The 14,691-nt window shown below is 36.2% G+C and overlaps 1 protein-coding gene across 3 annotated transcripts in view; it reads left to right on the top strand.

Moving 5' to 3' along the window:
* Ube2k (ubiquitin conjugating enzyme E2 K) overlaps positions 1 to 3,188 on the top strand; it is a 73,673-nt gene extending 70,485 nt beyond the window's left edge. For all 3 annotated transcript variants that reach the window (XM_015482050.2, XM_015482049.2, XM_048784356.1), the window contains 2 exons: positions 2,463 to 2,591; positions 2,909 to 3,188. In XM_015482050.2, the coding sequence (XP_015337536.1) occupies positions 2,463 to 2,591; positions 2,909 to 2,983 (204 nt within the window). In that variant the 3' untranslated portion in view covers positions 2,984 to 3,188. The remainder of the gene's footprint in view (positions 1 to 2,462; positions 2,592 to 2,908) is intronic.
* The last annotated feature ends 11,503 nt before the right edge of the window (positions 3,189 to 14,691 follow it).

Here is a 14,691-nt window from a genome sequence, read left to right on the forward strand (position 1 = left end):
TCTTCTGTTCTCTCTTTGTGAACCTTTTCCTTTTCTCCATCTTCTACATTGATAACAGTTTTATACAATATAAATGTTACTTTACTTTGCTACTAAAAACTTGTTAATAGCTCCATTATCACTTATTTGAATCCAAATTCTTTAGTTTGAAGAGGTTCTCCATGATTTGGACTGTCTACAAACCCAGGTTCATCGCCATGAACTTTGATCCTCCTGCCTCAGACTCTGAGTAACTGGCATTACAAGCGTGTACCATCTGTACCCAGCTGAAATTGCACTTCTTTTTATGTGTCTTTTCATTCTCTCTGCCATATTTCCTCTGAAGGGAAATGTTTCCTCCTAACAAACCTCTTTATCCTGTTAGATTTCAATTTATGTATTGTCTATTCTTAGAAACTGTTCTGTTCTTCTTCCTTTCCCTTTAAGATCTATCCATTCTTTATTTCATGCGCATATATATATATATATATATATATATTTTTTTTTTTTTTAGTTGTCAGTGGACCTTTATTTTATGTATTTATTTATTTATATGAGGTTCTGAGAATTGAACCCAGTGCTCATTTGTGCTAGGCAAGTGCTCTACCACTGAGCTACAGCCCCAGCCTGTGTATGTGTGTGTGTATTCATATTCTTGATAATATGTCCTGTTAATTTTCTGAGAGTGCTTGGAATTATTGTTTTTCATATAATGTATATGTACATATTTATTTTATTTAATAGTCAAGTAATATGACTTGAATTCCAGTTTTCACATTTTCACAGGTTGAAGTTAAACTAAAAGGTTTTATACCAAAAATAGTTGAAATTTTTATTTATGCTTGGTGTAGTGGTACACGCCTGAAATCACAGCGACTCTGAAGGCTGAGGCAGGAGGATTAAAAGTTCAAAGCCAACCTCTGCAACTTAGGGAGATCTGCCTCAAAATAAAAAAGGTTTGGGGATGTGGTTCAGTGGTTAAGTACCCTTGGTACCCTCCAACAAGATTTTTTAAATTATTTTTTCTTATTCATTAATGGTAGAAATAAGATTATCATTTTAATATGTGATAGAAGCTTATGAGTCTTAAAATATTCAAAATGTTTATATACTTTTAAAGAGAAATATTATAACATGAACTGTTACTCATTTACATTTTGTTTTACTATGCCATGATGCTCCTGTAGTGTTTGAGAATGAATTTAATTTACATTTTTTTCCAGCTTATATGGGAAACATTACTTTTTAAATTATTTTGAATTAATAATCATCTGAAAACCTGGTATAACAGCTGCTTGGGAGGCTGAGGCAGGAGGTTTGCAAGTTCATAGTCAGCCTCAGCCATTTTGTGAGGTCCTATTCCCATTACTGAAAGGGTATAACATGCTATGAGAACTGTAGATGTAGAATTTTCTTAAATCATTCTTCACTTGGACTGGGAGTTATAGCTCAGTGGTAGAGCACTTGCCTTGTCAAAAGAAAGAAAGCACTCTACACTAATACAACTCTAAGAAAACTGCAAAAATCTAGTTGTATTTTAGCCTGAGCTATGGTTAGTACCAAAGTTGGTCCCGTTTATTAGATGATTTTCATATAATTTTATATATTTAGTTGTATAAAGTTGTGCAATCTTTGCAATATCTCTCACTTCACTTAATATTAAAAATCTATCAAATTCACTGGAACTCACTTCACTTTTTAAGTTTTGAATGGACATAATACCCTTATTTATTTATTTTTATATGGTGCTAAGGATCAAACCCAGCGCCTCACAAATGTGAGGCGAGCACTCTACCACTGAGCCACAACTCTAACCCCTAACTTAATGTTAGGTTTTTGCTAATTGTTTTTGTGGAATTTGGAGATGAAAGTAGAATTTTTCTTTCTTTTTTTTTTCTTTGATGGTGGTGGTGTGCCTTCCATCAATCCATCTTATGAATCAAAGCTTCATGTTAAGCAGTGTTTTCTTTAATGACACATTGAAATGTGAATCACTTTTATAGGGTGGGTGTGCTAGAGATTGAAAACTAAACTCTCAGCCCAGTGAATACCCTCTTTGCCCCTGCACTCAGAATTGACCCTAAGGTACTCTTCTATCATTGAACTACATCCCCGACCCGTTTTACTTTTCATTTTTAGACTGGGTCTTACTAAGTTACCCAGACTGGCCTCCAACTTGGGATCCTCCTGCCTCAACCAACTAAATTGTTGGGATTTAGACATGTACTACTGAGCCAGACCCAATGAATCACATTTTAAATGTAAATTCATTTTATTTATAAAAGAGCAGGGTATTAGGGCTTCAGTAATATAGCTCAATTCGTAGAGTGCTTGCCATGCATGCACAAGGCCCTGGGTTCAATCTGCAGCTCCACAAAAAAAACATAAAAAAAATAAAAGCAGGGTCGTAGGTAATTAATAGATGAACTATTATATTGAATATTATAACTATTGTCATGTCAATCAATTTTTCCCCCATGTAGTACAAACAAAATCCTGAAATGTTCAAACAAACAGCTCGACTTTGGGCACACGTGTATGCTGGAGCACCAGTTTCTAGTCCAGAATACACCAAAAAAATAGAAAACCTATGTGCTATGGGCTTCGATAGGGTAAGTACATAAGGGAATGTTGATTTTGATATATATTTGTTTTAAATTATTGCTGGAAATCTTAGCAGATTGGTTTAGCAAATAAGAGAAAAATCTAACTTTGATAAACAATTTTTCTGTTACTAAAAATCCCTGATATTTTTTCTTTTTGTTGATTACCAGTCATTGGTTTTAGAAACTTTATATGCACTGAAAGTATGAGGCAACTTTAAGAAACAATGAATGATTTCTCATTAAAAAGAATAGTGATCATTTTAAAAATATTTCCTTGAGATTTGATTTTTGTTGTTGTCGCCTTCTCTTTTTTTTCTCTACAGAATGCAGTAATAGTGGCCTTGTCTTCAAAATCATGGGATGTAGAGACTGCAACAGAATTGCTTCTGAGTAACTGAGCCCTAGAGAGAGAGCTGCTGATAGTCAAACTTGCCTCTTCTTGAGGAGCACCAACATCTGTTATTTTTAGGATTCTGCATAGATTTCTTTTAAACTGGCAATCTTGCCTAATGATGTTATCTAGGCACCATTGGAGACTGAAAAAAAAAAAAAAATCCCTGCTCTGTAAATAAAGCTAATTAAACGTCTGTGTAAATTTAAAAAGGGGAAATACTTTAATTTTTTTTTTCATACTTAATAGTGTAAAGATTCTTTGAGCTAAGCTAAAACCATGGAAAAAACATGCTACTTTAGTGTTTAGCAGTGTAACAAGACTAGCAAGAGTTTGCTTCAGGATTTTGTTGAATAATTAAGATAATATTTTGAGTGTGTCAGGGCCATTCAAATTGTTGGTGTTGCATCACAGCTACCTTAACTGTTTTTAACATGGATCCTCTGTGCCTGTGAATTTACTTGCATGCTTGTACTTGACTTCTTAGGATGGGTAGCTGAAAAGACCACCATTTTAAGCATTAGAAAATTCTTAAATATGAGATTTATCCAGAATCGAAGATGGTGACCTATTCAGAGCCTTTATGTCCCTGCTAACAGACTGGGACACTATATCTATTTTCCCCCTCTTACCACACACAGCTAATATTCTGATGGTAAAGTTCTCTGTAGTTGGTAGGGAAACGTGCTGAGGGACAGTGTCCCTTGCTCCAATTTTAGGTCATAGATTTGGAATGTTTTGTCACAGTTTTTTAAACACTCTTGTAAGAATGTTAAAATGGAGCTGGCAATTTTTTCTTGCAAAACCAGTAAATACTTGACGTTGCAGTATTCCCAGATTTAATGAAAGAACCCAACTTAGTTTTTCAGTGAATTTGACATTGATTTTTAAACTGAAGGAATTTTTTTGTTGAGAACTTAGAAAGATGCAATGAACTATATCTGGTAATTTTTAGCCTAATATTGGGCTTCATAGAGATTGTTTTATCAGATAATTTAAAAGTCACTCTTGCTTGCACCTTCCCCATATTAACACCTGAAAGCTGTGTTGGTGTTTTATTGTACATACTTCAAATGCACATAGGAATAGAATTGTGTTATAAATCTAGCTTTCTTTATGATGTTTCTGATAATATGAGAATTGAAAACTTTACCTTTCTTGTACATAGTCAGACTTTCTATTCATATTAAAGTTACATTTCATTCTAAGTTCAAAAGTTTGAAAATTATTAGTTTTGCAAGCTCAAACACTTAATTTGACCATTTTATGAAGGTTGAAGTAGATTTATGCAGGCAGTTCTATACATAGAAATCCAAGTCTTATTCAATTTTCAGGACCAATGCAAAATAACAAAAATGTAATGCAATCAGATTGAATTAAAGTAAGGCTGTATATTGAGAATCATATAAGGTTTGCTTTCTTCAAGTGTTATTTATCTTAAGTTATAATCGTTGAAGTGTTGGAAAATACCTTTGAACCTATTAAGTCAGCATAACTTCATTTGACTTTTCAATAATCTTGATACTAGAAGCAATAAAAGAACCATTATTAAATATATTGTAATGTTAAAGATGTGAAGGTTCTTCCAAAAACTGATAAGGCTTTTCTAATGAACAGTGAACTCTTATAGTGATACTATTGCATACTAAACACAAGTTGCTGTGTATTTTTCCCTTATATGTTTGCTTAAGCATAAATTCCTTTATATGCAATCACATCCTTTTATTGCTATAATTTAGTTATTTTCTAAAGATGCCAAAGGAAACAAGATTTTTCTTTATTTATTTTAAATAGCTAAAACCTCGAACTTTTCTTTATATTTTGAAGTAAGATGGGATTGTGTGAAAATATGGATAGTTTGACCCACATTTGGTTAGTATTAATTTTTTTTTTTTTTAGTGGAGGGGGTTGGTGATGATATTAGTAATATTTGGATTATAAACATTATCACATCTATCCAGTTTACTATTTGCCTATATTATCAGGGTATGTTTAAATTGTCTATGGTTACACAAAGGAGAGAGAAGTCAGAGATTACCAAAGTCAAGCATTACACACTTGGCTGCTGGAGGCAGCTCTGCCCTGCTGTGATTTTTATGTATGTTGGCTGTACTATACTTCAGCATCTCCAGTACCCAGAAATTGGAAGATACAATATTTGGTTTGACATAATGAGTTCTTAATTATAAAAAGTTATTTTCCTCAGTTACCTTAAATGTGATGATAATCCTTCCTTTCTGTTAACATTTTCTACTGTCTTTATGGTTTTGTTTTTTCTTTTTCACTTCTCTATATGTAGATGTAGTTCCCCAAATACAGAAACTAACACAATTTCTTTTTCCTTCTGTTCTTAAGTATGTTTGGGAAAAGGATACTAAAAATTCAGGCCTATAAGATAAGTACCCTGGTGGAAATTATTTTTGTAATTTGCAGTGTTTTAGAATATATCAGTTAAAAAAAAAAAAAGTCTTCCCCCCAGCTTCCCCATGAGATCCCATTTAGTACAGGCACATTTGCCATTATTCACCTACACTATGGTAGGCTTTTATTATAATCAAGTCTTTTTCCTGAGTATATGCCTAACTTTTGAAAAATACTTAAGTCATATGTTAGTACAAATATTACAAATCAATGATTGAATGAGTTCTAGTTTGGGACCTAAATACACAGTGGTATGTAAATATTTGAGGAATTTGGCACTAATTTAGATGCTCTGAGTTGGTTCTCTGAAATGTTTAGAATTGTGACTATGGCTTACTTAAAACACATAACACCTTTGAGGATATGTAAATGTTTGGAATTTGAGGTTTTTTTTTTTTTTTTTTTTTTTTGCAAGTAATTTTTGAAATGAAAGACCTTTTTTCATTTTTTTTTCCTGAAGTTTTTCATATGTGATTGTTTATGGAAGTTAAAACTATGCAAAATAATTCTTTTTAAGTATCTGTAAGAAGGATTTGGCAATTACATTTTGCTTATTTATGCACTACAGAATGCAGCGTATTATATTACTGTTTAGGCTGCTTAATAAGTTTACCAATGTGAAAAGCAGATCTTGACTGTAAGTGTATGCCTGATTTGAGCTTTTCAAACTCTATAGAAAGTATGATAATGTTTTCACAGTCCTATGTAGCAACATGGGAAGTTAAGAATTGTCAGTTTGAAAGATTTAATATGAATCTGGGTAGAGAAGAGCTGGAGCCAGGTATACCTTCTTGTATATAAATGGAAACAATGTTTAGATATGAAAAAGGAAGCTGTCTGTTTACATTTAACTTTATTTCATGGACTTTTACAAAATGATATATTAATCACTTTTTCTAGTTTCAAGGAATTTGAATTCCAGGGTACAAACCATTGATTTTAGAAAGTTGCATTTCCATTCTTTACCAATTTGAATTAAATGCTTATCATCAGCCAGTTGCTGTCACTGGGAGGAAGGCAACTTGAAGTATTTACTGATAAATAGTCTTTTTCCCAAGTGTGACTTTTTTCCAGTGTCTACAAATTGTCATACATTATATTTGCACTGTTGCAATACAGATGAAAAATCTTGTGACAAAGGGGTAGGGGAGTGTTGTTATCTCCCTTGTCCTGTTCTGTTACTGCTTTATTGGACTGATCTAACCTCATAAACCTGTGATCATCACCTAATGTGAGTTGTGAATGTGCCACCTTTTGCTTGGTTATTTCAACCATGCTGCTATATATAATCAGGTGTGGCACAATTTATAAGTTTGGTTCTGAGGGTGAGTGGAGAGAAGTCAATGCACTGTGCTGTGAACGAATCCTATCTGCTTGCTGTTACCTATTTTTTACAGGCATCATAATAAAAGCTAGACTATTTCTTTGGGGGAAAAGAGACTTATTTAATGTAATTTAAAGACTTTTCCAATAGAAAATGAAATACTATTGAAAATAATATCTATTTTTTAGCTTTCAGCAATTGATGGTGCTTTGTTGTGGTGTCTGCTGGAAGTCTACTGCCATTATAGGGATTCTCATTAACCTCACTGAGAAAGAACCTTGCTTGTTAGCGTCTCTAGATCCCTACTCTAAACAATCTGTTAGTGATGATAAATTCTGTAGGAGGGTCTATTCTGAGCCATTAACTTCCTGTAAGGGGAAAATGGGTGGGTTACCAGAAATACCATTGAAGTAGGGTGGGGTGTGGGTGGAGGGTTGGGTGTTTGTCTTGAGAATTAAAAACTACGAAACACTTTTGTACACAACTGATTTTTTAAAAAAATAAACACATTTTTAAAGATGTTGAATTTTCCCCCTTATTGGGAATTCTTAAAAATAAATGCATGCATGTTTTCCCCTGAAAATGGTTTATATCTTATTTCTGGATACTCCTCTCTGGACAAGCAATTTAGTCTTCACAGTACTTTGAAAAATAACTAGGGTGATGTGGCGCATGCCTGTGATCCCATCCTCTCAGGTGGAGACAGAAGGATCACAGTTCAAAACAAACCTCAGCAACCTCGAGGCACTAAGCAACTTAGTGAGACCCTGTCTCTAAATTTAAAAATGCAAAAATAGGGCTGGGGATGTGGCTCAGTGGTTGCGTACCCCTCAGTTCAGTCCCTGGTACCAAAAGGAAAAAAAAATCCTTTGATAGATTTCACAGTGATAGGCACATGATGATAAATGCAGTAAAATTGTATCCGGTCTTTGAATTTGAAAACATGGAAATTGCTTAGTTATTATTATTCGGCAATAGGACATTATTTGGTTAGTTTCTAATTCAGTTAGTTGCTACTTAAAGCAATACTACTTATTCTGTCTACACATATACACCTTTCTGTAAATGTTCATGGTACCCTGAAGAGTACTCTGCAGGTTATTCCCAAAAGGTTTTTTTTTTTTTTTTTTTTTTGTACCCAGGGGCACTTAACCACTGGGCCTTACTGAGTTGCCTAGCGCCTCTGAGGCGTTTTACTGAGGCTGGTTTTGAATTCACAATCCTGCCTCAGCTTCCCAAACCACTAGGGATTACAGGTCTGTGCCATCACACCCGCTGGTTCTGGGTTTTAAACCTAGTTTTCACTCAAGATTAAAGAGCCAGGACTTTTCTGAGCATTTTTATATGGGTGAAGGACTTGCCCAGTATTTTCTGGCATGTTTATAGATATCAAATGAAATGATGTAGCTGTAAAAATACTTTAAATTTTTATAGATTGAATTTTAACACTAAATCTTTGCTAAACTGAGAGGACTACTTTGTACCCAACCTAAAACCACAAACAGGATGACTTTTGTTTTCTGAAAGTTGTATTGGCTTGGCAAAGTAGGTATTCTTTCAAAGTCTAATGATTGGGGCTGGGTGTGGCTCATGATGGTAAGGTATTTACCTCACATGCATGAGGCCCTGTATTTAATCCTCATCACCACAGTCTAATGATCAAGAACTATCCATGAATTTTCCCTTCCTCCATTAATACTGTTAAGTAGTAGAGGCTATATTTTAAGAGTTTGTCCTAACTATTTCACATGGTAAAACTGATTGTGTCTTTAGGGTATTTATAACCAGCTCACAGGCTTAGGAGCTCTATTGCCTGAAGATAGACTTGCTCCAGGTCATTGATTTGGAATATGCAGTAGGAAGTGTCCTTTTCATGGAGCAAGGCTACATCTTGTAAGTGCTAAGAATCAAGGATAATGAAATGAGCCCTCGTGCCTAAGTAGTAGATGGTCAGATTTAAAGGGCCGTAAATACTTGGTACTTGTTTTGATCATGAGATAAATTTTCATCAGATAACCTAAAGGTTAAGAAGAGTAATCTTGGAGTTGCGAGTATAGCTCAGTGGGAGAGCACCTTACCTAGCATGTATAATGTCCTAGGTATAATCCCCAGCACTGAGGAAAAAAGTGGGGAGGGCTAACTTTGTCATGATGTAAAAAAGCAAACATTTTAAGAATGATGACAGGGCTGGGGATGTGGCTCAAGTGGTAGCGCGCTCGCCTGGCATGTGTGCGGCCCGGTTTCGATCCTCAGCATCACATACAAAGATGTTGTGTCCGCTGAAAACTAAAGGAAATAAATATTAAAAAATTCTCTCTCTCTTTAAAAAAAAAAAAAGAATGATGACAAGAGTGATAGTCTGTTTAGGTGATTTTTAACATGGTTGAATTTCTTTATTTAAACTTTATTTTTCCAAATGTTCTTTGCTTTTTAAAAATCAGTAATAGGGGAAGTGTTCTTGGTGAAGAAAAATTCTCTCTTTCTACTTTAACATTCCATAGAGGACTGGGCTTGTAGCTCAGTAGAGCACTTGCTTAGCATGTGTGAGGCACTGGGTTTGATTCTCAGCACCACATGTAAATAATTTTTTTTTAAAAGGTCTTTTCTAATTTTATTTTGAGACAGGGTCCAGCCGAATTGCCCAAGTTGGCTTTGAACTTGTGATCCTCCTGCCTTCCCCTCTGGTGTTACTGGGATTACAGCAAGAGGCTAGTTTTTAAATGGCTCTTATTTTGTCATTGTTTTTGGTACTGGGTATTGAACCCAGGGGCACTCAACCACTGAGTCACATCCTCATCCCTTTTTATATTTTATTTAGTAGAGACAGGGTCTCAATGAGTTGCTTTGGGCCTTGATAAATAGCTGAGATTGACTTAAAACTTAAAGATCCTTCTGTCTCAGCCTCCCAAACTGCTGGGATTATAGTTGTGTGCCACTGTGCCTGCCTTGATTTTATTTTTTTAGGTTAACTACAAGTCACTAAATACACCTACTCCTCATTAATTAATTCTGTGCTTCCTTTGTAGCCAAGTTTATTACATTTCTGTCCATCGGATATACTTATTATGTCTTCACTCCTGTGTTCATCCCCAGGCTTCCTCTTCACTCAGTAATGGGAATCAGGGTTGAGGGAAGGCTATTGACAAGCACAAAAGCATTGGGAGTACAGTGGCTTTAAGGAAAATGTGGGGTTGAGGGCTATCTACACATGGAAGTGAACTTTGGAATTGAGGTAAAGGAAAATGAGTAATTTGAACAAGGGGATTATGGTATCTAGATTTGAGTAGCAATTATGTGGCTGAGTGATTGAAATGAATAAAAGACAAGTGTGATAAAAGCTGGGTTGTGAACTTGTGGGCCAGATGGAAAAGATAGAAAAGGCCTATGTGGGAAGACTGTAGGGAGTACAACTACTAAACACCATGGTCCTAAATGCTTTGGTGATTCTTTTAATTTGTTAAAGAATTTTTTTTTATATTTATTTTTTGGTGTAGATGTACACAATACAATGCCTTTATTTTTATGTGGTGCTGAGGATTGAACCCAGATCCTACCTGTGCTAGGCGAGCGCTCTACTGCTGAGCCACAATCCCAGCCCCTGTTAAGAATTATTATTATTAAAGTTTGATTGATAAAGCCAGTCTTATATCCTGTATCTAACTCAACTTGATTCAGAGGATTCAAATCTTCATTTTAATGATTTTTTTAAATTAAGGGCTACACTTTATACTCAAGACTTTCCATTGATTTTAGGTGTGTTTTCTTCATGTAGCAGTTCTTTCTCCAATACTAATTTCTGTTAAATATGCTTGGATTTTCTTCTCTCAGTTACCTACAACATTTGGAAAATATTGCTTCTTCATACCTTTCTTATGTTTAACTCTTAAAATTTGGGCTTGGCCTCCAAGTTGGTACTAAAATTGAGCTGAAAATCTTGCAGTCCTTAAAATTACAGATTAAAAATATATATATGGCACTCACTTGCCCAGAGGTAATTGTGATTGGTATTGTGGTTTGGATATGGTTGTCCCTAAAAAAGTTCATGTATTGGAAGCTTTGTCTTAGTGTAGGGATAATGAAGTGGTGGTGGTGCCTTTAAGGGATGTTTAGATCTTTTTGATTTTGTGATGTTGGAGGCCCTCTCACATGCTAGGTCAAGGCTACATCCCTCCCCACCCCCTTAATATATTTAGATCTTGGAGGTACGAGCCTCTGAAAGGATTAATATGGTTCTAGCAAGACCTGGCTAGCTCTGGTGAGAAGGGGGCAGTGTCTTATATGGAAGTTACCCCATGCACTTGGTCTCTTCTGCACAGCATGGTTTGCCTTCTGGCTTGTTATGATGTAGCCAGGGGTGCTCTTGCCAGAATCCAGTAATATACTCTGTCCAGGCAGCAGATTTGTGAGCTAAATAAATTTCCTTTCCTTGTAGAGAATCCCCCAGCCCAATATTTTGTTACAAAGCAGACCAGGACAGCTGGCATTGTTGAGGCCAAAAATTTAACAGTTTTCAGTCTTGTTTTATTTTTCCAAGCAATTTTAGTAATAACATGTTCATTTCAGGAAACTTAGACTTAAAAAAATAAGCTCTAAGTGAGCATAATGGCACACACCTGTAATCCCAGCAATTTAGATCCTAAGCAACTGAGGGGAAACACTGCCTCAAAAAGGTTGGGGATGTAACTCAGTGGTCAAGTGTCCAGGAAATCAACACCCAGTGCTAACAAACAAATATACCTCCTAAAATTTACTTAATATTTTGGAGTATTCTCCCCTTTTATGTACTGCTTTTAGCTCAATAAAATTGAACTGATATTCATTTTTTTTTTAAGAGAGAATCTTTTTTTTTTTTTTTTTGTAGATGAACACAACACAATGCCTTTATTTTTATGTGGTGCTGAGAATCAAACCCGGGTCCCACTCTACCGCTGAGCCACAATCCCAGCCCAACTGATATTCATTTTTTAAAACATGATTGCAGGGGTTTTTTGGTTTTGTTTTTTAGTATTACGGATTGAACCCAAGGATGTTCTACCATTGAGTTACATCCCCAGCCCTGCCCTCCTTTTTAATTTTTGATTTTAAGATAGGGTCTCACTAAATTGCTGATGCTGGCCTTGAATTTGGGATCCTCCTGCCCTCAGGCTCACTACTCTGAGATCACAGATATGCACCACCACGCCCAGCTTTTTTATTTATGTATGTATTTATTTTGAGATTTAACTTTTACTTATTTATTTATTTTTATGTGGTGTTAAGGATTGAACCCAGGGCCTCACCTGTGCTAAGCAATTGCTCTACCACTGAGCTACAGTCCCAGCCCCTGCCCGGCTCTTTACGGAAATACTTAAATAGTTATATATGTTGAGTTGAGCTGCAGTATTTTAAATATCTATTAATCTCATGTGTACATTGTTTCTAATTTTCCTCTTACAAATTGAGTTGCATTACTGGGTGTGGTGGTGCACACCTGTAATCCCAGCAGCTTGGGAAACTGAGGCAGGAGAATCACGAGTTCAAAGCCAGCCTCAGCAAAAGCAAGGCACTAAGCAAATCAGTGAGACCCTGTTTCTAAATAAAATACAAAAAAGAATAGGGATGTGGCTCATCATGTGACTCATGTGGTTGAGTGTCCCTGAGTTAAATTCTCAGTACCTAAAACAAAAGCAAAAACAACAACAAAAATTAAGCTGCATGGACTTAGGATAAAACATGGTAGACACCCCAGGTGCTTTAATGCTAGCTGTCTTCAAATAGACTCCACTGAAATGTCTAGGTACAGAGAATGAGAAAATAAGATGTCAAAACTTTTATAAATTGGAAAGGATAGAATAGAAGGCTAGAGCTGAAAGTGGTTTGGAACAGTAGAGGAAGTTCAAACCTAATTGTTTACAGAGAGCATACCGATTGGAAGCATGCTAATTTGCTTCTTGTACTGTAACCTAGAAATTGGAATACCAGGCCCTACAGAAGTGAGGATGTGGTGTTAGACTGGAGTGGGAGTTGGCTGAAATATGTATTCCTTTTATGGAGTTAGGTAGGTAACTGTTACTTCTATGGTCTTACAGTGAAAGGAAAATTTATATTTTAAGAATGTGAAACAATAAATCTTCAAACAGATACCAGTCAGAGACTGAAAATGAAAGTCAACTAAAATACTGTACTGTGTGGTAGAGTCCTAGTTTCTAAAATGCTGACAGGTAAGTCTGTTGGAAAAGAAAGAGAAATTCTTTCCTAGAGATGTTGTGGACCCAAGGAAAAGACCTTTAAAGGGATTAATTCAGAGATTTTCATTGAGAAAGTCAAGTTCATCTGAGTGAACTTGAAAAAATGAACAAATTTAAGACTCAGCTGGGGGTGAAGTGTAGCAGTAGAATATTTGCCTAGTGTGCACAAGGCCCAAGGTTTGATCCCCAGCATCAAAAAACAACTAAGTAAACAAAAGAATCACCAGATTGTTGATGATTGCCTCACTGATAATGACAAGGGAGAAGACAATCTAAAAATGTAACTATTAACAAAGATGGTATCCATGAAAAAATACAGAATACTTAAAAATAATATTTTGTAAGTTGAATATTATAGTTCAAAATTAGAAGACAGTTAAAAAATTTCAAATTTGAAGGATAGAATAGCCAAGCCAGTCATGGTGGTGCATGCCTGTAATCCCAACCGCTATGGAGGCTGAGGCAGGAGGTTCTCAAGTTCAAAGCCAACCTCCACAAAAGTGAGGTGCTAAGCAACTCAGTGAGACCCTGTCTCTAAATAAAATATAAAATAGGGCTGGGATGTGGCTCAGTGGTTGAGTGCCCCTGAGTTCAATCCCTAGTAACCCCACAAAAAGAAAGAAGAACCCGATGTGTTGTTTCGGCCTCCCTAGCCACTGGGATTACAAGCATGTACCACCATGCCAGGCTGTGCATCTGATTTTGGGTTTTTTGTTTGTTGGTTTAATTGTAGATGGACACAATACCTTTATTCTGTTGATTTATTTTTATAAGATGCTGTGGATTGAACCCAGTGCCTCACAATTACTAGGCAAGCACTCTACCACTGAGCCACAACCCCCGGCACATGCGTCTTATTTTTTATGCCAGTAGAAATGGTGGGAAAAAAATTTAAAAGGAAATTTGAAGAGTTGAGGATGTAGCTCAGTGGTACAGTGCTTGCTTATGGCTTTGGACTCAATCCCTATTACTGAAAGGAATGGGATGGAAAAAGAAAGGAAGGAAGAGGAGGGAGAGAGGAAGAGGGGAGGGAAAGAGATTAATTAGAGGACCTCTTCAGAAGGTCCAACATCTGACTGACAGAAATGAATTGTTTGTTTGAGGTATTAGGGTTTGAACCCAGGGGTGCTTTACCGCTGACCTACATTCCTAGCTCTTGTTTTTTGAGACAGTATCTTGTTAGGTTTCCCAGGCCTGTCTCAAACTTTTGATCCTCCATTTCACCCTCACGAGTCGCTAGGGCTGCAGGTGTGCACCAACATGCCTGGCTTGACTGATGAGATTTCTTGAAGGAAATAGAATGAAACAAAGTATCAAACATACATACTTCAAATGCCCAAGAACTGAAAGACACTCTTTACTTTTAGAGACCCTTTCATGTGCCAAGTACGATGCATGTAAAACGATCCATAGTTGGCTGGCCATGTGACTCAGGTTTAGAGCATGTACCCAGCATGGATATGTCCATGGGTTCAATCCCTAGCTCTGAAAAAATATAAAGGATCCATAGTAAGGGATTTTTCCCTGCTTTGGTGGTTCTAGGAATTGAACAGAGGGCCTCACACATGCTAGGCAAGCACTCCAACACACAGCTGTACCCTTCGCCTGTGAGGGCTGTTTTGTTCTACAACACTTAGTACAAATTAGAAGAACTATGGGCTGGGGATGTGGCTCAAGCCTGGCATGCGCACGGCCCTGGGTTTGATCCTCAGCACCACGTACAAATAAAGATGTTGTGTCCGC

The sequence above is a fragment of the Marmota marmota genome, unplaced genomic scaffold (assembly GCF_001458135.2).
Source record: "Marmota marmota marmota unplaced genomic scaffold, marMar, whole genome shotgun sequence".
Lineage (NCBI taxonomy): Eukaryota > Metazoa > Chordata > Mammalia > Rodentia > Sciuridae > Marmota > Marmota marmota.